Raw genomic sequence first — 23401 nt, forward strand, 5'->3', positions numbered from 1 at the left:
TGAGCAACCTTAAAATTTGTTTCCCAAAAATATGCAATAATTTTGCAAAAAACGGTAAATTCATCAACTAAATTTTGTTTTACTCTGAATAAAAGCCTTTCAAGCGCATTTGACCTTGAAAGATCTACGCTAATACAATATATCCAAAAGTTATTACCAGAAGTGTGCAATATTTATTTAAGAAATTATTAATTTGTCATTTTTAAACTGTCCAGTTAAAAATAAAACCCCATTGTGGTTTCAATTGGGATTGAAAGTATAATTATTTAATATATTCAACATATACTCCCAAAGGTATGCAATATTTTTGGGAAGAAAATGTAAATTCCTCAAATATAATGTAATCCCTATTCATATAACATTGCATTGATATACAGATAGACATAAATCATTTAAAAAATTGACGTTTAAACAACGCCCCAGTCAAGTTAACAGACTAATGAGCCAGATGTTTGCTGCTAAAGTGCTCTCCCCCTCCCCCGAGGACAAAATATATCAACAAAAGAACTATAAAATATAGATCAATCTTTGTGGCTTCTTACAAGCCAGCGAAGTTGTTGCCTATTTGTAGTCAGTCATCGGGCACATTAACTGGTTGCCTTGAGGCAACTGCCAAATCAATTTTCAGCTAGCCATAAACTTCCCTCCCCTCCTCTCTCCCTCTGTCTCATTCCTCTCTTTTAGCCCTCTTGCCAGTCATTTGGGGCTGACTGTTGACTGCTTGACTGCCCTCAGACTTTAATTCTATTGTAATCAAGTCAATCTATGTTGTATTCTCCTCTCCCTTCCTCGGTTTCTTTGGCGTTTCGTTTGTTACTTTGTTCTTTCTTTCGTTCGTTCATTCAACTAACTGTATAGTTTGTAGTTGACGTTTTTACCGCTAAGGTTCGTGCTACGGTAAAAAAAATATGAAAAGTAGAAATAAAGAAGCAAAGCTAGCTAGCCAGCTAGATAGTTGGGTGCCGGCTCAGCTCGCCTCTCCTCGCCTTGCCTCGCCTTGTCTTAGCTTGGCTTGGCTCGGCTCATTTGTGCCGCAAGTGAGTCAAACGGCAAAAAGAATCGCAACACAACAACAAAAAAAGAGCTAACAGAACCTAATGATAAAGAACACCTCTAGAGCTCACTACTCCTCTAGCCACATAGTAGAACCCAGCACCGAGCATTGGCTGCCGCCTAGCAGCGGCTTATTTAGTATGTCAAAACATGTTTTTCTGTTTGGTTTTGGTTTTTTTTTTCTTTGTTTTTTTTTTTGCCATGGAAAGTGGGACACATGCCCGTAGTCGTTGTAGTCGGCAGTCATCGTGGTTTGTTGTCGTCGTCGTCGTCGTTTGGCTGCAGCAGCAACTCTCAAAAGGTGAATAGCCAATAAATCGAGGCTTGTAAATGAAAATTCTTTTTTTTTCCCCTCCTCTTTTTGTTGTTGTAGTTGTTGTTGAAGCAACGGGGTGTGTGTGTGCACAAAATATATATATATATATAGATACACCTGTTGTTGCTGGTATTCTTGAGGTGCTGATGGCACAGACGACGTGTCAGTAGTAGCCAGTAGTAGTAGTCGTCGTCGTTGTTGTTGTTGTTGTTGTTAATTGTGGCCTGAACGCTTGCGCAATACTCTTTGCCTGCTGCTTGCCATTTGCATAACTCAGATTCTTCTTCAATTTTGGCTACAGTGAAAGCTAAAACACACAATTTGAATGAAGGTCTACTTCTTTAAACACCTTCTAAACTACTTGAAGAGGACTAGCAGAAGGGGCCAAGAGAGAAGGGGCAAGGAAATGACAGTTGTAGTTGGAATTTGCATCAAAAAAATGCTGAAACTTGCAATTTAAGTCACTTTGGTGGCCTTAACAACAAAGTTTACTTCGTCAAGTCACATCTTTAACTGAATGTGAATGGAGTTGGCAAAAATTTTGAAACCAAAAGGTCTTCAAATCATTGAATATTATGTACGATAATAATGAATGACTTATATAACAAGATACGCGTCTTGTTTATTGACCCTACAAACAAATGGAATAAATAGTTTATGGAACATTCATAAGTCTCCATATTCTTAGAGAAAAAAGAATTTAAAAACGTCTAAACGTATAGAAAATATTCTACAAAAGCGAAAAATGTTGATGCTTTTCTTCTTTACTTTCTAAAGGAGCTTTAAAACTCTCCAAGAAGGGTAAATTAATAAATCTACAAAGACTTAGAGTGCAGATTGCTTGGAAACATTATACATACATATATCCTCTCCAAACGCTTTTTGATCAATGAAACTTTCTCCATGTTTCTAAGGAGACTAGTTTTAGTCAAAACCTTCAAAATCTCTTCAAAACCCAACAACAAGTGAAAATTCATTAAAGAGTTTAAACATACAAATCCTTTAAATATCTTAATATATATAAATCTCGTGTCACAATATTTGTCCTCAATGGACTCCTAAACCAATTAACCGATTATAATAAAATTCGCACACCATGTGCAGTTCGATCTAACTTAAGAGATAGGATAGTTTAAATCTCAAATTATAGTCGCAATTTTAATTTTTCAAAAGCGGGCACAGCGAAGCGTGGCAGGGCTTCCAGTTACTTTATAAAAACTAATTTATTTCGTCTTCAAATACAAATAATTAGACCTTTTCTATTCTAGGACTTATACTCTTGAAAATTCTGTTGGAAAGCACAATTAAAAAGCCTCCAATATTCCAATAAACAAAAAATCTACAAAACTTTAAAATATTTCCTTGTCGAAACTATTATATTTAGTCTAAGAGTATTTCCGAATCGGCAAAGATACATATCCAAATAGTTTTAATAGTTGATTGTGCTCCCTCTAGTCTATCGAGAGTAATATTCTTTAAGTCCACAAATTGCAAAGATCACATAAAACTAAACTCTCCAAATTTCAATGTGTGTTCAATAACAAGAAATATATTTTCGACTCTCTGGATTTCATGAAACTCAAAACTTCAAAAAGCTCGTTTAATAACTGTACAAAAGCACAGAATATTTTATTTTAAAGATGCTTTCACATGTTATGAAATCCTTCGAAGTATCTTATATAAACAAGAAAGACCAAAAGTCTCAATACCCGATTCCCCGATCCCTAATCTCACCATAAAAGCCTACCTAGATCTCCATAGACAGATCTACAATATCATAAAATATTCTTGCTTTCTTTAGCGAAGACTGCTGATGATAGAACTTGGTGGTTCTTGAAATAGCGATAGAGACAACCTGCTCACCTTTTGTCCTGCCTATGATTTAAAATCTTATAAATTAGTAAGATTTATCGACCTCAAGCCGGCTTAAGCCCAGTTTAGATTCATGCACTACTTAAATTTCACTTTGAAATAGCTTCTAGATTTGTATTTGGAGAGTTTAGAGTGTCTTGTACCTCTCTAAAGTCCCCCTTTATTAAACTTCTTTGGAGTCTTTTGAGTGGCTCGTAACTCTCCAAAAGCCCATCCTATAAAGTCTTTACATGATATTGATATTGTCGGCAGATTGTCAACTAAATATACCAACTTTTTGTAATATTTAGTAAGTTTTATATTTACCCATCAAATTGGAGAGATTTTCACCCAATATCACCCCTTCAGGAAATAAAATTCATGCATTTAAAATTCATTTAAATCCTTAGAGTTGTCCACTTCTGGGGTTCATATGAGGAGAACCCTATGGTGGTATTTCCCTTAGTTCTCACAATCATTAGATCCATTGCTTATATAATTTACTATAAATGTTCATCTTGTTACTGACCTGTTGTGGAAGTTGAATTTGTGTTGGCTGTTGTTGATTTCTGTGTAGTTGCTGTGGCTGTAGCCGAAGTTGCTGTTGCTGTTGGTGCTGCTGCTGCTGCTGCTGCTGCTGCTGTGGATGCAGTTGCTGTTGCTGTGGAAGTGGACGTTGTCAGCAGCAGCGGCGGAGGTGTTCGATCCTTAAGACGTTCTCTTCCTTTAATGGCGCTATTGATGGGTGGTGTGTTACCAGAATTGCTTTGATCACTGTTGGCCATATTCTTGCAGACGCTGCTAATGTTGCTCAAGCTGCTAAAACTGCTCAGACTGCTAAAGCTGCTGGAGCGTACCAATGCTGGAGGCTCGGACATGAATTTGGGTTGTAGTTGTTGTTTCTGTTGCTGATGTTGTTGCTGCTGCTGTTGCTGTTGCTGTTGCTGCAGATGCAGGGCCAACCTCTTGCGTGCCGGTTCTGGTTCTGGGTCTTGCTCGTCTTTGGTCATTTCTTCAACGGTTACCTCTTCCTCGAAACAAACATCGAGCAGTGTAGGAGCACCCACATCCCCTGCATCGATGCCCCCATCACCAGTTGCAGCCTGTAGGCCGGCAATATCTTTGAGATCAATCCAACTGGCACCCAATTTATCAGCATCGCTGAGAGGTAAACTCAACACACGCGTGTCGTGCTCATCGACAATATGAAATGATTGTGTTGGCTCAATTTTAACAATAATCGGTTGATTGGCCAATATCTGGGCAGGTGGACCACCACCACCAGGCCCAGTGGTGGCACCACTCAACAGGCTGGCCATTTGTTCGTCCTCCTCGTCGACAGCCTCCAATTCACTTAATTGCTGCTCAATCTGCAGATAAGTCGTCGTCGTCGTTGTTGCCGTCGAATTGGTGTTCTTTGGTGTCCTGATGGTGGTCAGACCGGATGGTTTAAGGACATCCAATTTAAGGACCGTACATTTATCGGTCTGTTGGTATTGATGTTGCTGCTGTGGTCGCATGTGGCATGTTGCCGCTGTGAGACCAGGCGATACCACACGTTGTAGAAAGGCCAACGGTGGCGATGTGGCCTTATTGGACGTACGCACATGTGTCAACTGTGGCGGTGAGGTCTGTGTGGGTGTGGTGGTGGTGCTGCTTCCACCACCAACAATTGCTGTTGCTGTTGCTGTTGCCGTTCCTGTTGCTGCTGGCAGCGGTATTATTGATATGGAGGGCACTTTGCTACGCAAATTGGCCACAGCAGCAGCAGTGGCAGCATCCGCATTGATGTAGGTGGTGGTTGTGGTGGTGCTGTTGCTGTTTGCACCGCTGCTGCCGCTGCTGCTGCTGCTGTTGTTGTTGTTGCACTTGGCCAGCTTGCTGCCTGCCTGCTGTATCAGCAGGAGTTCTCTTGGCCTATCCGTTGTGAAGGCTTTTAATGCTTAACGGTTTAAATTTTAATTTTAATTTAGTTTGTTTTGTTTTTGTGCGTTACTTGTTAATTGTTTATTTTTATTAAGGATTGTTTTTGGTAGAAGCACAACATCAAAATAAATTGTAATTTTTAAAATCAGCCTTCTAAAAGTGCACTTAAAATCGTTCAATTTGAATTCATAATATATATATATAATATATAAGTATAAGTAAATTGCTTTTCAATTGGTATAGATACTTCTGGGAGATACCGATTCACGGAAATGCATTGAACAAGGAGCAGGGGCAGGGCAAATGGGTGGTGGTTGAGAAGGGGTTAGTGGTGGAGTAGGGGGGGGACCTATGCACCTGTGCGTTTTTACGTTTGGCTGGAAATGCGCGGCTTTGTGCGAAAATCTTGCAATGAATTTGCATTATATATATTTTCTCTCACGTTTTCACAACTATTTTTTTTTTTTTTTTTGTATGTCTTGACTTGATTTGGTTAACGTTTTCTTTTGCGTTTTTCTTTGTTTTTGTTTGTTGTTCTTTTTATTGTTTATGGTTTAGTTTATTGTTTTCTTTTGGTTTTTGGGTTTTTTTCTTTTCACATTCACAATATTGTGTTAAAATCCTTGCTGTATCTGTATAGATAGATCCCCGTGACTAAATGTCGTCGTCATCATCATCGTTGTCGCATTCGTTGCTGGTGCTGGTGCTGCTGCTGCTGCTGCTGTTGATGTTGCTGCTGTTGTTGTTGCTGCTGCTGTTGGTGCTGCACATGCAACGGCAAGGAGCTGGAGCTGGATGTGGATGTAGATTTGGATGTGGATGGCTGCAAGGCGCCATTGGAACTTGACGACGTCAAAACAGTTGGAAATGTGTCGCTGTTGGCGTCGCAGTCGATGCCTCTGTTGATATTGCTGCTGGTGCTGCTGCTGCTGTTGTTGCTGCTGCTGCTGCTACTGCTGCTGTTGCTTCTGTTGATTTTCCACATTGCAACCAAAACCAAGCAGCACTTTAATAATCGATTTTTCATTTTACACAAATACACTCACATATTTTCTATTTTTTTAACATGTATACTCACTCACACACACAAACACAAACACTTATTTGCAAATCCCCAAGACATGGGAATTTGCCATTTTCACTTTTCCATAGAATTCGAATTTATTTTGAGTCTTTCCATTTGCCGTTTTCCAAAACTGAATTTTCTTTCAATTTTTATTTACGAATTTCAAACTGCATTCAAAATCCTGTGTGTCCTTTACTGGAATGTGTCCCAAATTCAAGTGCCACAAAAACACATTTTGTGTGTGTGCTCTCCTTTTGCTGACACTGCCACTTCTGCTGCTGCTGCTGCTGCCGCTGCTGTTGCTGCTGCACAACTTTCCGTTTCGCTGTTTTTCAATTTTCTTCTTTTTCCCTTTTTTTTTTTTGTATATTTTTTTTTTCATTTAAGTTTTTGGGGGTTGCCTCAGCTGGCTGAGTTGGAATAAGGACTTGCCTCACACAGTTGACTCTCTCTCTGTGTATGTGTGTGCGTACAATGCGAGTGTTAGAGTGTGTGTGTGCCTTTTATATATGCAAGTTGAAAAAATGGGACTCGTGTGCTGCAAAATAGGGTTAGTAGGCATAATGCCAAGTGCATAGCCAGGAAAAACTGGAAGTGGAAATGGAAGTGGAAATGCGAGTAACGAAATGCGCGCCTTTACAGTGCGCAGTTTTTCACACCCTTAAGCTTAACCAAAGACCACAGAGAGAGTCACTCGGAGAGAGATTGAGAGAGAGAGGTAATGGAAATTATTTAGGGAAATTTTCAGATTGCTATGAAATTCTTCTTAAAGCCGCCAAAATTTGAATTTCAAATTTCTTTAATAAAGTGAAATTTGTATTTCTATTGGTAAGGACCGAAAATTGTTCTTCCTTTTGATTGTTTTTGCTGTCTGTTCTTGCCTAACGCAATAATTAGGATGCTAACATTATTCGTATATAATGATGGCTATAATATTTAAGTCTATTCAATTTAATATTTCTAAAATTAAATATTTAAATTAATTTTCTGTATTTTATTCTAATCTGCTGAATATCAGATAGATAAATAGAAAGATATGAGCCTAAATATATATTTTATATATATCAAGATCTCTTTAGGCCATACTTTTGCCCCAGTTTTTCATAAAAATCCAATAATTAGAGCCTGATATCGTTTCTTTTTCAACTGATTTACCTGGAATAGGAAACGATACTTCTTTATGCTTCATTAATTATCGAAAATTCTTGACTTTATGGACCAAATTGCTTGATATGAAATCGTTTGTATGTTAGTTCCATTGGTTATTATATAAAGTAATTGCAAAATACATCCAAATTAACTTTTTTTTAAAATTTTCTGTTAATCTTAAAAGTGTTCAAAACATGTCAAAGCATATCTTTGTATTAATTGTGCAATTTAAAATTTAATGCAATCATTTTTATTAGCCACTGAATATAAAATTGCTGTAAAAATAATTAATTTGTGTTAATAATACGAAACTAAAAATCATTAACAAATTTTATATATGATATTTTAGTTGAGATTTGAGAAAAGAATGCAAATTGTTTTTGTATTAATAAATTGCGAGCTCTGACAACCCTAAAATATGACAAACTGTGAGAATATTTTGTTTCAAAATCAAAATTAAGAGCGTTGTAAAGCGATATATTCTTGTCGATATATTTTAGTAGATATATTTATATAGAATATTGGAATTTTGAATCTTGATATTCTCTTGGATATGAGAACAAAATATTAGAAAACGATAATGCTTAATTTATAAAAGTATTTATTCAGACATTAAAGATCTTCAACTTTTTAGATGAATATCTTCCAAATTGATAAGCCAAGAAATTAAGTACAAGTCTCCAACACCGCCAAAATTGTAAAGGAAGTTTTCTGAAAATGCAGTGGCCGGCTCAAAACCTAGATTTAAATGCGATCGAAAACCTATGGGCTCTGGTAAAGAAGCAACTGTCGCGCTACGATAATCCGCCCAGGACAATGGACGATCTTTGGAGTCGAGTCCAAGCGGAATGGAGAACTCTGTCGCACAGATTGATACAACAAATTGGTGGAGAGTGTGCCCAGGAACAATAATAGCATGATTAAAGGAAACGGCCTTTGAACTAAGTATTAAAAAAATGCCTTAATCTATAAGTTAGACGAGCAAAAGTGGATACTTGCTCATTTTTAAGTTTTTTCTGGCTCTGATAATGAATAAATGTTTTTGTTTTTCGTTTTATATATTATTAATAATTTTTATTAAAAATTTGGATTCGATTAATGTATTTTCCTGGGTTTTAGAGCCATTCAAAGTCACAGTATCGAAACATATCAACTAATAAATGGTTAAGACAGCTTTATGGACTTTTGTGTATGTATTATAGGCGATTTTCCGTATCTGATAAGAAATGTATAAGATAAGATAGGTGCGAGTTTCACCATTGATCAGCAGATCAATCACATCTTCATTTAGCAAAGCTTAAAACGAAATACACCTTACGAATTTTAAAATTTTTCGGTTCAAGTATTTCTGATAACTGCTCATTTTTCATTTAAAGAACAGCAATTCAAACGACAGTTATGACCTAGGTAAACCCCAATCAGCAACTGGAAAAAAAACTATCAAATAGCATCAGTCAGAAGAGAACTTTTTTGACCATTACTCAACTGAAAAGTTAGATGGTGGAAGGGGGACAGAGGGAGTTGGACTAATCATCTAACTGGCCCTTTTGGATTAGACCAAAACTGAAAGAGTTGAGCTGACAACGCATCATTAGCCACATGAGAGTTGTTGGGTGGGCAAGAGGACGGAGAGGAGGGTGAGGTTTAAACGGGGGGAAACGTCACCAGCCACATTAATATTTCATGTTTTTCCGTTGCTTAAATCATGTTAGATTTATTTGTGCTGGTTTTGCTGTTGCTGCCGTTTGCCGCTTGCGCAAGACCTAACTGGTTCTTGGCTCTAAGCCTACAATTTGGCCTCAGACTTTGTGAAAAGAAGCCGTTGGTTCTAAACACAAGAAGAAGAAGAAGAAGAAGAAGAAGAAGAAAATGTGTGTCGACTCACCGTTGTGTCTATTCTTCTAGTGTTTATACCCAGTAATCAGAAGTTGCCAAATTCAGCGGGTATATTAGATTATTGAGAAGGCAACTAGTGAAATTGGTAAACTTTTGTCGAGTTATTATACCAAAATCCCCATTTGTAATTTGGAGAAGAATCTTATGATAAAAGACTAGTTAGACACCATTTAGCTGCTAAAATTTTTGATCCAATTGAATTTCTTTGTCTATTTTATAGTAATTATTAATATAGAAGGGACACAATTTTTCATACTAGGTTAATCAAAACTAATAAGTTTATAATATAAAATGTGGGAAATGTTGGAAAAATTTAGAGTTAATATAATATCAGATAGATATTTCGAAGGTGGATAATATAGAATGGGTATAATGGATAATATAGAATGTGTATAAAGTTTTGAATTGGCAAATGCTTTTAAAGATTCTCAAACTATTAATGTAAATTTCAATAAAAACATCGATGTATACATATGTAAATCGGTTTCAATGCTAATAATCGATGGTTTTGAAACATCGGGCTAAAATCTCAATGCATCGATGTATCTCTAATGCTTTTCTCTAATAAAGTTCACTGTTTTCTTGTTATGAAAAGTTCTCTTAATAGTATTTAAAATTAATCTTAAATGAATAAAGTGTTAATCAAATATTGAAACCCGCTGGTCTCTTTTCTTAATGTTTTCTTTATCTTTCAAAAACTATTTAATAACATAAAATTTCGTTTATCTGCTTTGAACTTATTTAATTTCTTTTATCTATTAATATTTTGCCACTTGGTGAAAAACTCTTTTCCTTGTTTTTGTTGTCAATCTGAAAGAAATGCGCTTGAAGGTATAACTTAAGTAAGGCTTGAAAGGACTTTTTAAAGACAACTTCGTATAAGTATACCGGCGAGTTGAGGATTTCAGGGATTCCTGAATAGTTGTTTCCAGTATTGGCTTCCATTTTTGTGATTAGGTTTGTGCAGCGAGTCTCAACGTGCGTTCAGGTTGAATTCCAGAAGGAATCGAGATTGAATTCTCTTAACCGTACACTGAGCTACGGTCGATGACAGCCTATACTGTCATCTCACATATCTAGTGCTAAACAGTTATACATCAGTCATGTTATTCATTACTCAACAATGACCAATTCGCCTTAAAAGTAGGCACACAATTCAAATTACATATTAGAAATGCCTAATTCAATCTCCGACATGTATATGATAAAACTTGATAAGTGACAAATAAAACCGATGCATCGGTGAACATCGACATTAACACAAACTTCGGTGAACATCGAGAGACAAGAGAACATCGATGTTTTTCTACATCACTATCTCATACACTCTACATCTGATAAGAATTGTCGAAGAAGATTTTGGTATTTTCAGTTTTAGTTTGATTGAAGAGTAAAGTTATTGAATTTGTCATTTATTTTTCAGATCACATTTGAATTGTTTGACCTTTTACAAATGAAACAAAGTAAACTATAATTTTAGTTTTGTGATACTTTTCACAACATTTTAGTTTTTTTCGGATACCTCAAATCTGATTTAATATAGAAGATTGCCTTAATAATGGCACAAATTAGTAAAAGTTTAAAAAGTTTAAAATGCCAATGGGATACAATTTTAATTTCGGACTTGTATTTTCCTAATACAGTTGAATTTCTTTAAATTTACTTATTTTTAAAAAGTTAGAGAGAGAGAGAGAGATATATATTAATTTTTCCAAAATTTAGAGGGTAACTTAAAGTCATTGCTAAATGGAATATTGGTTATAGTTTTGGTTTTTTGCAGTTCAGTTGTTGCTGATGTTGTTGCCGCTGTTGTTAGCTACTGCTGCGGCGACGGCGGCTGCTGTTGCTGTTGGCTATCATCTATATAGTTGCAGTTAGCTGGTCTTACCAATTCTAACCTGTTTTCTTTCCCTCTTTCGTTGACTGTCTCCCTCTTTCTTGCTGTCTTTCTCAATTCCTGTTGTATCTTCTCTTTCTACGTGCAAAAGTCCCGTAAGAAAGTCCCAGTTATTCAAGAGGAAAAACCTGTTACACGCAACTGGCTCAACTTGGCTAAGAACAAACCACAACAACAGCAGCAGCAGCAACATCGGCCAAGAAAACACGTTAGTACCGTTGCTTCGGATTCTTTGTTGCGCAACTGTGTTGCAAGATTAGCTGAGACTCTGCTGGTGCCCTCCACCTCCTCCTACTTCTCTACCACTAGAGCTACTCCTCCCCCTTCAGTCACTGACTGGTTTATTGCAATGATGACGACGACGACGACGACTCTGCCTATGAGGCAACTTCTTCTGCTGTTGCTGCTGCTGCTGGTTGTGGCTGGGCGCCTAAGCTCAGCTCAGCTCAGCTTGGCTGTTTATCTTTTATTTTTTTGTTAAATAAACTTTGTTGGTTTTTTTTCTTGTTGTTGGAAGATGTTGCAAAATCTAAAGTTTGCCTAGAATCGGAATTGTTTGCTTTGTTGCATGTCTTTCGGCCTGACTGCATTTTGCATCTATGGACTTTGTCTATTTGCCGTTGCCTTTAATGATCAATTAATAGTTTGTTTTTTATATTTTTTGTTTAATGTTAAAAATTGTTTTTTTTTTTCTTCTTTTTTTTGAGTCTGTGCAAGGTCTTGTGATTAGGAGTTATGTAACTCAAAAAATATCACCAAAACTATTTTGATTGCCAGTGAAACGTTTCTTCATTGACGAAATAGAATTAAACCATAATTTTTTTATTACTTTGTGCAATTAAATTATTGCTCAAGTTTAGAATTATATAGTTGGTTAACCAAGAGGTTTATAATTGGTAGGTAGTTTTTTTTATATTCTATATTAAATGTAAATGGACGTTCTCTTCTTTCTTAGATAGCAATAACATTGTTATTACTTTTAATATAAAATTTTATGGTTTTTTAATAAAAAAAAAAGTAGAATTTATATAGAATTGCAATTCAATGGTAATAGTTCTGGTATATTTTTTGTAGACATTCTCTCTAGCTTACTGCGGGTAACTTTTTTTAAACTAATTTAAAATCAATAAAAAGCCCTATCTGAAATTTAAGCATTGTAAGCTATGGTATTATTATCTTTGCTTCAAGTGTTTAGAATTCTCAACTAGTTTTAGCATTACAGTTCTAGATCGATTAAAAAACTCGATCATATGTCTTTGCTTAGCTTAAAAAGTTGGAGTGCCTTGAAATTAAAGTTCCAAAGGTCTTCAAAAGGTGAAAGGGTTATCAAAAGTTGCAAAGATCTTCGAAATGAATGTCAATTTTTATATTTATTGGTATAAAAAATGTAAATAATGTATTACCTAACTATAGTTTGTATATACATATTTGTAATATTTTACTGAAAAAAGTAAATAATTCAATGAAAAAATGTTTAGAAATTAAAAAATTTTGTAAAAATATAATTATTATTAATTATTATTATGATATTTGTAATATTTTACTTAAAAAAATAAATATTTGAAAAAAAAAATGTTTAAAAATTAAAAAATTTTGTAAAAATAGAAAAATATTAAGTTATAAATTAAGTAGTTCCAACTTACGAGCGTACTGTACTGATAATAGCCTAATTTAATAGATTACAATACTTCTGTTTCATAGTAGATCAATTAACAATAATGATTCTTATATGGTAATTGGAAAAAAAGTAACAAATAGTTTTAAATTTATAAATTATTGGCCATGTGTACATAAAAATGACTTCATTACAATAAAAAAAACCTCTTAATTCAAATATTAAAGGCAATAGCAGATCCTCTTGGGTTAAAATTAGACATATGTTTCCTGAAGGAACTTGATTTCCAACCCAAAAATTATCAATTTCATCCCCAAATCTAGATATACCCCAGATTTAAAAACGATCTTTACATACATACCTCTTATGGTGCTTGGCATGTTATGAAAATTCTTTGATCTCATCTAAATGTTAAATATGGTTATATAACTAAATAACTTTGTACACAAACAAATCACATATAAGGAATTGTTATTTGAATCGAAATAGAATCAAGCTACGATGGCATCATGATTACGATATACATTTGCTGTTACACTTGGTAAGATGATCATCTAGATGAAGTTAAAGACGATGATGATGACGATGATGACGACGACGATGACGACTCGCGGATGCCTAAAACGGATGCGGAAGTTGTTGTGCACAGCTGTTTGAAAGTAGACGATGAAGGTAAAAACCGAATACACGGACTGGATGTATGGACAAACGTTTGCACACTAAATGGCAAAAGTAAGAAGAACCGTTGCATTTGCCTGCTACGCGGTGGCGGCGGCGGCGGCGGCATCATCATCATCCTCATCATCCTCCTCCTCCTCCTACCTCTCTTCCTCTTTAAACTCTGTCCAAGTCCGAGGCTGGAGACTCCAAGACCCAAGTCTCAGTACTCGGATGTGTGTAAGTGAGAAGCAGCAGCAAATCGAAAGAAAGGAGAAAGGAACTGCAAGAAATCTCAACACACACCTGAAAAAAAAACGAAATACAATAAAGATACAACGAGAAATTCCCGCTAATTAAATGCGTGATCATTGCCCAAAAAATCAAAAATCACAAAAAAAAAAAATAACAAGAAGAAGAAGAAGAAGTATCCAAAAGACAGAGTCATGCGTGCATTTCATCAGAGTTAAGAGTCAGAGACCCGCGCGAGTTTGCTTTGGGGCCCGTCGTCGTCATCAACGTGATCATCATCATTGTGATCATAATGATGATCATGATCGAAGCTTGTGCTCAGTTGCAGTTGCACCTTTAATCGCTGAATAAACAGGAAGACTTCTACAGTAAATACAACACTCACTCATACACAAGAAGAGAAAGAGTGAGAGAGAGAGAGAGAGAGCGAGAGAGAGATACACATACATATATAGAAACAGGTTGAGAAGTACCGCTAAGCGTAGCCCCAGTACCCAGCAAAAAAGGTCAACGAACGTTCTTAGCGCTAAAGCAGAAGAATGAAGGAATCAAAACACACACAAAAAATATGCGACAAGCATATGGATGTGAGTATGAGTAAGGGAGTGTGTGTGTGTGTGTGAGCGAGGGAGCAAACAACCAGAAGAAAGCAGCAAAGAGAGAACGAACAAGAGAGAGAGAGAGAGCGATCGAGTGGGAGAGAGCCAAGCAAGAAGAGAGTTCGGACAGGTGATCATGTGCTTGTCAAAGAGAGAAAGCAAAAGTAAGAGAAAGGTTATCAAACAAAAGAGTGAATGAACCACAAGAGAGTGCAAGGGAGAGAGGTAACGTTCGTCAGGGGAAGCAACAAGTAAAGAATGAAACATTTTGAACATCTTTATGCATTTTTACAAAATAACATAAATATAAAAATTGTAAGCAAAAAAAAAATCACAATTAATAATGCAATCTATTTTTAGTAAGAATTAAAATTTTTTGTTTAACAATATAACAAAAATTGTGAGGCGAGCGGGACAAAAGCCGTCAAAAGAAACTGAAATTCTTTTATTGCTCAATATTTGGTAATACACACAGAGAAAGACAGAGAGAAAGAGAGAGAGATAGATAAGAAACATACGGAGAAAGAGATAGATTGAGGAGAGAGTAAGGGAGAGCCAACTTATGTACGTGCAAAAGCCATTGAATTGTAGCGGTATTCTGTCGAAATTTGTTTCTGTTTCTGTGTGTATGTTTTTTTTTTTTGTCCAAGTCTCAAGACGAGTACCGCGCTCGCAAAGCAAAGCTCATTGACCTCCTCCGCAGCAGCACCACCTCCCCTCCCCCACCGGCCCACTGCCTGAAAATCCCCGCCCAAATGCTGAGAGTTGTAACGAGCTTGTAATGAGCCAGCACCAGCAGCAGCAGCTGACAAAGGAAAGGGAAGAGGGGCAGGGAAAGAAGTATTAAATAATTCTTATGACTGTTGCTAAGCCAAGTTTAAACAATCATTTTTTTTTTTGGGAAAATTTCCCCTAAAAGCATAATAAAGTTCTGTAGTTTGTTTTCCTTTTTTTTTGTTATGCAACTTTTTTTTCCTAATGTGATAAAACTTTTTGATATTTGCACATTCAATTAAGTAAATAAAAGGGAGCCTGTTGATCCTATTTGAGTTTGTCATTTATCTCCCTTGACTTTTTGTGTGGGTGTCCGAGTTGTTGTGTGTGTGTGTGATGTGTGTGGGTTGCCTACCCTCTGGCCATTGGTCGAATGTAAATTTAGTCAGCCAGGATACTCGCTGCCATTGGCTGAAATCTCTGCACACTATCTCTTCCTCCCTAATTGTCTCTCTCTCTCTCTCTCTTTATCCTTCTTTCTGTCTGCCTACATTCGGTTTTTTCCCTTTTACTTGGCTTGCTGTTGTCCTTTTCATTTTGTCCTGCCTGTTGCTTGATTTGCTACTCTTTCTAAACCTTGGAGTACATTAATAAAACTGTGTTTTTTTTTTTTGGAAACAAATAGATATAATATAAAGTTTTTTAAGTGTGGAATTTAGCATAATTGTGAAATTCTTTGAAAAGAAGCTGCGATTAGGTAATTATATAAACTAAAAACCAGAACCATAGTGAGTAAGAACATATCATATACATATGTACATATATACATATATCATATTAAATATGTTATAAAAAATAGAAGAAAAACTGAAAAATTATTAAATTATGTATTACAGATTAAAATAGAAGAGAAAAGCTGTGTCTTGAAAATCCTTTGTTAGCGAAGAACCTAAATCTGTACGAGTAAACTAGAATAAAGAAAGAAAGTAATTTATATTTTAGTTACACAAATTTTACACAAGAGAATTGACTTTTCGTTACAGACGCCAAAATAACTGAGGATCCAAGATGCCAGAGAATTTGTAATAGATCATCAAATACCCTGGAGGATTCATAATATCAGAGGATCCAAAACACTTTAAGCTGCAAAATATATTTTACTTCCCTTAGAAACTTCTCCATATATCATCTATTGGAACAAAGGTTTTGAAATAATAAAATTTTCTAAAATTTTTACTTATCTATTGAAAAAAGATGGTGTGATATACTCTCCACAAAAAACGGAAGGAAATTGGATTAGCGATTTTCAAAATATTTGTCTAGATTTCGACCTGTATTGAAGTTAATCAAAACTGAGTTTTAGCTAGGCTTCAGTTCAATAAATCTTACTAATTTATTTGTAAGATTTTAAATCATAGGCAGCACAAAAGGTGAGCAGGTTGTCTGTATAGCTATTTCAAGAACCACCAAGTTCTATCATCAGCAGACTTTGCTAAAGAATCCACAGTTGTAATGGCCATATCTTCAACGCTAAAAGTAGTTGGGAATTCAAACGACATGAAGCGTGAAAAGAACGGCAAAGCTTGCAACTGCATATTCCACCTTTTATATGTGAATACCTTCGCGCGCCATAAGAATTAGTGTAAAGGACCTGCTCACCTTTTGTGCTGCCTATGATTAAAAATCTTACAAATAAATTAGTTCAGTTTTGATTTTCAAAATATTTAAATATTTTACACAAAAAAAAAATTATTTTTCTCCAGGGAAGACATTTAGCGATGTCCTTAGAATTTCTACTATAAAGTTTATCTTAATTTGCCCATGCCTTAAAAATTCCTTCGATTTTAAATCAAAATAGAACCATTTGGTAAATTTGGTCATCATGTGTAATTAGTTTTGATTGAATTATTACTTATTATTTGAAATTCCTAATAGTCAAAATAGTTAGTCATCTGCGGTATCATCTCTTATTTGAAAACAGATATTTAAAAGATTTTATATATATTACATAACAGTTATAAAAATAAGTATGAAAGATTTAGTTAGGTATTTCTACAAATATCTTTCTTTTATAATAAAAATAATAAACATTTATCATGCTGAAGATCAACTGGGAAACAAAGAGAGATTAGAGAGAGCTAGACAAGGTAATCTGACATTAGAAAGGCAACATACCTTTTAAATATTATATGTAAATTTAAAGATTTTCAACAAAATAAGATTATATTTTTTTCTTTCCTTTAATCTTAGCATTCTTAACTTTTCAACAATTTCAAGATGCTATAAATCATAAAGAAATTCGTTTCTATGATGTATAACATTCTTAAAAGTTAATGACAGAGAAAAAATTAACGTTGCAAAGATACCTTTAAAAACCTTATCGTTACATATTCCAAATTAACTTTTTACTAACTTTTTATCTAACAATAAAAAATGTTTTCAAATATTTTTTTGACTTTTTGTTTTGATTTTCCTGGATAAACACTTTCTCTTTCTTCAATTTGGAGGCTAGAAAGGGTATTGAAACTTCACTGAAATAACTTTTGTTTTTTTATTCATTCCTACGCACATAATTCCTATTATTGTTGCTGTCACTTGTTGTTAGACAAATACAACAGCAGCAGCAGCAGCAACAACAACAACAATAACAACCAAGGGCACATCCTGCTGTTTAATGGCATTTTCATTTGTTGCATGGTAAAAAGGATATTCCTTTGGTTTGCCCCAAGTGAGTATAAATAGATCCTGTCTAGCGGCAATTTCAGACAGTCGAAATCTGATTGCCATATCAGACAGACAAAAGCTGATTGTGAATATTGTGAAGTGAAAGGTGTTACAGTGTGACAGTAGTGAATATTGGAATAGAGTTTGGCAAAATTATTATTATTTTTTAAACATTATTTTCATGACAAAATGCAGTTCAAAAACCCATTTGACATATAGCATGCAATACGTATAAGTTGAAAGTTGTTAACAATATCGAAAATGATGATTCGATTCGAGTGCTTAGATAATGTTTAACAATTCAACTTTATAAACGGAATTTTGTTTATCCGATCCTATCGATATATTTCATGTTGTTAATTAATTTTAATTCATTGTCAGGCCGGAAAGGGTTTAACTATAAATAGAGCAGCAAATTGGGAAAAAAGGGAATAATAAGTATTATTAGTATATTTATTTAGTGACTGACTGACACTTTTTTTTTCTCAACAATAAGAAACAAATTTCTAGTATTTTTACAAGTGGACAAAATTCCCACACATCGATAGAGAAAGAGAGAGAGAGAGAAAGAGCTACCCATTCCAAGACCCATTTTCATTTCCAATTTAGCCAAAAGTGAAATAGAAGAAGCCCCACAACGGAAATATATACATTTCAGTTGGCTATTTTATTTGATTTCTTTCTGGATAATATATATATATATCTATATATATAATGGCGTTGAACTGAATCAAATTAAGTACAAAACGGGATTAGTAGTGTAAAATAAACAGGATAAACAAGTAAATTGCTACCAATATCAGTGGAGAAACGCCTTTTTGGCCTGGATTATGGACTTTAAGGAATATCGTCAACGGGGTAAGCCATAAAATTCACAGCGGGTTGGCTGCAATTGTGTTTTACTCACATCCCCCCTCCCTTTACCCTTTCCAAACGGCCAGGCAAGGAGATGGTCGACTACATAGCCGATTATCTGGAGAATATACGTGAACGTCGTGTCTTTCCCGATGTAAGTCCGGGTTATATGCGTCAACTGTTGCCCGAATCGGCACCAGTTGAGGGTGAACCATGGCCAAAGATTTTCAGTGATGTGGAAAAGATTGTGATGCCTGGCATAACGCATTGGCAATCGCCCCATATGCATGGCTATTTTCCAGCCCTCAATTCAATGCCTTCACTGCTGGGTGATATGTTGGCCGATGCCATCAATTGCATTGGATTCACTTGGGCCAGTTCGCCAGCTTGTACAGAACTGGAGATCATAGTGATGAATTGGTTGGGCAAAATGATTGGTCTACCAGATGAATTTCTCCATCTCAGCAATAGCAGCAAGGGCGGCGGGGTCCTGCAGACGACCGCAAGTGAGGCCACATTGGTTTGTCTTCTGGCTGGCAGGACGAAAGCCATACAACGTTTCCATGAGCGTCATCATGGGTTTCAGGATGCCGAGATTAATGCCCGATTGGTGGCCTATTGCTCGGATCAGGCTCATTCGAGCGTGGAGAAGGCAGCTCTGATTGGTAAGCAGCTTAGCACCAGCTCGCCCTTTTCTTTGAGGTTTTGTTTTTGTCCCTTCGTTTTTTTAAAGGACTCGTGCGTATGCGTTATATTGAGGCCGACGAGCATCTCTCAATGCGCGGCAAACTGTTGCGCGAGGCCATCGAGGATGACATTAAGCAGGGCCTGGTACCCTTCTGGGTGAGTTCTGATGCCTGTCAAAATTAATTGGCTCGACTATAGAAGCCAGTTGTTGCCGCCATAGTCTTGATTCCCATTGGGAGCCAATTAATAAGATAAATTCTTGTCGCGGTCTTTTTTTTTCTTTTTTTCCATGTGGTTTTTCCTTGCAGGTTTGCGCCACTCTCGGCACCACGGGCAGCTGCAGCTTTGATAATCTAGAAGAGGTGGGTGGGTGGGTGGTTGGCTTTGACGTCAGCCCAAATCGCTGGTCCCCAAAGTGTGTGGTCAATTCCTAATCACTTTTTGTGTGTGTACTTTTCTAGATTGGCATAGTCTGTCGGGATCATAATCTTTGGCTACATGTGGATGCTGCCTATGCTGGCAGTGCTTTCATTTGTCCCGAATTTCGGACTTGGTTGCGTGGCATTGAGCGTGCCGATTCCATAGCCTTCAATCCATCCAAATGGCTAATGGTTCATTTCGATGCCACAGCATTGTGGGTGCGGGATAGCACAGCGGTGCATCGGACATTCAATGTGGAGCCACTCTATTTGCAGCACGAGAACTCTGGCGTGGCTGTTGATTTTATGCACTGGCAAATTCCACTGAGTCGTCGTTTTCGGGCATTGAAGGTTTGGTTTGTCCTACGCAACTATGGCATCAAAGGGCTGCAACGTCACATACGCGAAGGTGTCCGTTTGGCCCAGAAATTCGAGGCTCTTGTCCTGGCCGATCATCGTTTCGAGTTGCCGGCCAAGAGGCATTTGGGTCTGGTTTGTTTTCGCATACGGGGGGATAATGAGCTCACCGAGAGATTGTTGAAACGTCTGAATCATCGAGGCAAATTGCATTGTATACCCTCATCTTTGAAGGGACAATATGTCATACGATTTACCATCACTTCCACTCACACCACCGTCGATGATATTGTTAAGGATTGGATGGAAATACGTCAGGTGACCACCATGGTGCTGGAGGAGATGAATATAACCATATCGAATCGTGTCTATCTCAAGGGTAAACGCAAAATGTTACTCGAAATTAAGTCCTAGAGTAACCCAAAAACTTAAACACAATTTGCCTGCCTTTTGTTTAATTCAGTTTACCTTTTTGTTTATTTCGTTTTGTTAATTTTTTTGTTGTGTTTTATGTTGCATTCGAATTTTGTTTGATTGTTCTATTTTTGATTTGTTTGTGTTCTTTGTTTTCTTTTGTTATCCACCCAAATATATATAAACTGAAAAACTAAAGGAAAAACCATGTCATCTTCCCCCTTAAGTAGGCTATGGAAATTCCCAAAATTTGTCAGAAAGGCAAATCTGAAAAGGTTTTTCATACTTTCTGTATTATATAACTTGTACTTGATTTTGAAATATCCAAAAAGCTTTTAAAATTTAAATGAACCAAAGTTTCAATACTCTTGCATTTGAAATTGAATTCCAATATCTGTTTAAATTCTTTTCGTGGGTCCTTTTAAAGGATTTCTCTGCTTGCTGTCAGTAGAGTTCAAAATAGACTCCCTTTTCTTTATGAACAAAGTCTTCCTTTTACAAAAATGTCTAGAAAAAAACATATAATGAAACAAAAATTTAAAACTTTTATTGGACTTTCGAAAGGATTCAATTCCAGTCTTTTGGTTTTATAAAAAAAGACCTCTAGCCATTAAGCCATTAAGCTTAGGACACACTAGCTGAAATGAAGCCAATTTTTAAAAGAGTCGGGCAAAGTTTTCTGCTAAGCAGCTATCTCTGTCGCACTTGGCAATTCGTTAGTGCTTTACAATCTATCTCTCTCACACTTAGGGCAATTGCTTGTAAACATAGTTTTTAGACGATATCTATATGTTATAGTGGCCCGATTGAGCTCATTCTTACAAATGTAATGCCTACATAAAAGTTAAGATTTTTATAAATAGCTCAACAACTGAGCGAGTAGTTTGTATAGAAGCAGACAGACAAATCAACATGACTTTGACAAAACTCTTGGTAATTTTATATCCTTATATGCTTCGTCCTTTGCATATTTTAATAGATACAAAGGAGAAGAGCGAAGCCTTTGGTTCCAGTCTTCTGCTATCAAATTCGCCGCTGTCACCCAAAGTGGTAAATGGATCATTTGCAGCCATTTTCGATGCAGATGAGTTTCTGGCCAAAACCTATGCTGGAATACGAATAGCGGTAAGTGATGAAGGACTTTGTAAAATGTGTTCTCTCATCTTTTGATTGATTCTACACATGACAGCATCAGGAATCACCGTCAATGCGACGTCGTGTACGCGGCATTTTGATGTCGGGCAAACAGTTCTCCCTGGATTCCCACATGGATGTTGTAGTACAGACCACTCTGGATGCCAGCAGTTGTGAGGTGACTGCGAATTCTGTTGACTCCTATGGCAAGACCACTATAGGCGGTGGAGGACCGCCGGGTCAACAGGCCAGCATACGGGAAGATAATGAAGAAGCGGTTGCTGCTGCGGAAGGTATGACGGCCGTTAATGTAAACAGGTAGTGTAGGTGTTGCCAGTTTTAGATAACGCTTAATGCTCGGAAGCCAAAACATTGATCTATGATTTGATAAACCTATTAAAAACTTGATTTCTCTCCTTCTCTTTATCTTTCAATGTGTAGAAACTGAAGTTGTGCAACTTTGCCAAACACCCATCAATCATTTTCGACCCATTACCCTGTACACTAACACTACGACAACAACTAGTCCACACAATTACTGTCCCACTTCCAATTGTTCACCCAAAAATCGCGATATTACCATATCCGTGAATAGTTTATTTACTCCAGTGACGCATTGTGTTGTTTATCATGGGAAACGTTTTCTGGAGCCTGTCAATAGTCTCATCGAGAATAGTTCCTTCAGCAGCAGCGTTTTTCATCAGGCCACGCCGATTACAACGCCCACGGAACGAGAAGAGGACTACGATTGGCCAGCTAGGACATTTAATCAACTTCTAATGGAACGCTATTCCAATTCATCGACAGAGAGCAGTAGCTTAAGTTATCCTAGTGCAACTGGCGGCCAATTGGATGTCGCAACACCAACACCAAGTCTCAATGATGATGATTTGGCTTCGCCATTGTTGAAATCTTTCGAATCACTGCAGTCTGCCCGAGATTTGTCCGGGCCAAGTCAATCGGATGATGCCACCATATGCTCGGCGGCTTCGTCACTTGAATCACTGGAATGATGTAGACATATTGAATCCAAAAAGAGAGAAAATTCACTGCTGTGCAATCAATAAATAATAAGTAATCTCCTACATACGTAATTGTATACAAATATGTATCTATGAATCAAGCAATCTATATATCTATGTAATATATACTTAATGCAAAGTGAGACGATACTTATCCTAATTAGTCTTGAAATTGATAAAAATTGATGTAAAAACATATATTATATATAGATTTAACTTGCTTATGACCAGTTGACCAGCTTAGAATATCTTTAAAGAACTAGTTCCAATTTATATAACTATCCAAAAATTCACTTGAAATATCATTCAACTAGCTATTACCTATGAATATTGTTGTATAATCCTCATCGTTTTATCACGAATGTATGTATGTATGTATTGTCAATGCTTTTTCCCCCTAATGTGATTAAAGTTTCTGCGTTAAAATTTGTTCACTAATTTGACTTTGCCACATAAGTTTGGTGCATTATGGGCAGCACTTTCGCTCTGAAGCTAGTAAAGCCCAAATTAATGGGCAGCACTTGGTAAAAGAACTAATGGAAATCTACATTTCAATGTTACTATATATAATTTTGAGATGATAATGCAAAAAGTTTACTTAAACTTTGTTTTAAACTAATGTACTAGAGTCTACTGGGGCAGTTTTCAAGCTTTTTGCTCTTAAATTCGGTTTTGTTGACAGCACTAATATGTATATTCCAAATTGAATGTAAAATAACGGACTTCTGTGTTTTTCCAAACTCTTTCCTTTTTCAATTTCAAATGTCCATCCGTTTTCATTTTCGTTTCATTTTACTT

At 36.3% G+C, this 23401-nt stretch overlaps 2 protein-coding genes across 3 annotated transcripts; one reads left to right on the forward strand and one right to left on the reverse strand.

The window, feature by feature from the left end:
* Positions 1 to 5819: 5819 nt before the first annotated feature.
* LOC111519074 (protein kinase 4) lies at positions 5820 to 6147 on the reverse strand. Its single transcript, XM_023177909.2, has one exon. It carries the CDS (start codon positions 6129 to 6131, stop codon positions 5820 to 5822), a length of 312 nt encoding a protein of 103 aa, XP_023033677.2. The 5' UTR covers positions 6132 to 6147.
* Positions 6148 to 18431: 12284 nt separating this feature from the next.
* LOC6646037 (histidine decarboxylase) lies at positions 18432 to 22754 on the forward strand. Of its 2 annotated transcripts, none has more exons than XM_023177808.2 (8): positions 18432 to 18573; positions 18657 to 19235; positions 19304 to 19413; positions 19566 to 19619; positions 19719 to 20412; positions 21427 to 21572; positions 21637 to 21899; positions 22023 to 22090. In XM_023177808.2, exons 1-8 carry the CDS (start codon positions 18546 to 18548, stop codon positions 22027 to 22029), a joined length of 1881 nt encoding a protein of 626 aa, XP_023033576.1. In that variant the 5' UTR covers positions 18432 to 18545; the 3' UTR covers positions 22030 to 22090. The 2 variants fall into 2 exon arrangements, with proteins under 2 accessions (XP_023033576.1, XP_002068893.3); XM_002068857.4 differs by having other exon boundaries at positions 18437 to 18573; positions 21637 to 21874; positions 22023 to 22754.
* The last annotated feature ends 647 nt before the right edge of the window (positions 22755 to 23401 follow it).

Source organism: Drosophila willistoni (genome assembly GCF_018902025.1).
Source record: "Drosophila willistoni isolate 14030-0811.24 chromosome 2L unlocalized genomic scaffold, UCI_dwil_1.1 Seg72.1, whole genome shotgun sequence".
Lineage (NCBI taxonomy): Eukaryota > Metazoa > Arthropoda > Insecta > Diptera > Drosophilidae > Drosophila > Drosophila willistoni.

Bases quoted from the DNA above. Each gene is read 5' to 3' on its own strand.
- LOC111519074 (XM_023177909.2), bottom strand. From the start codon at position 6,131: ATGTGGAAAATCAACAGAAGCAACAGCAGCAGTAGCAGCAGCAGCAGC.
- LOC6646037 (XM_002068857.4), top strand. From the start codon at position 18,546: ATGGACTTTAAGGAATATCGTCAACGGG. The intron at 19,414-19,565 runs GTGAGTTCTGAT...TTTTCCTTGCAG, and splicing joins AGGGCCTGGTACCCTTCTGG to GTTTGCGCCACTCTCGGCAC. The intron at 20,413-21,426 runs GTAAACGCAAAA...ATATTTTAATAG, and splicing joins GAATCGTGTCTATCTCAAGG to ATACAAAGGAGAAGAGCGAA.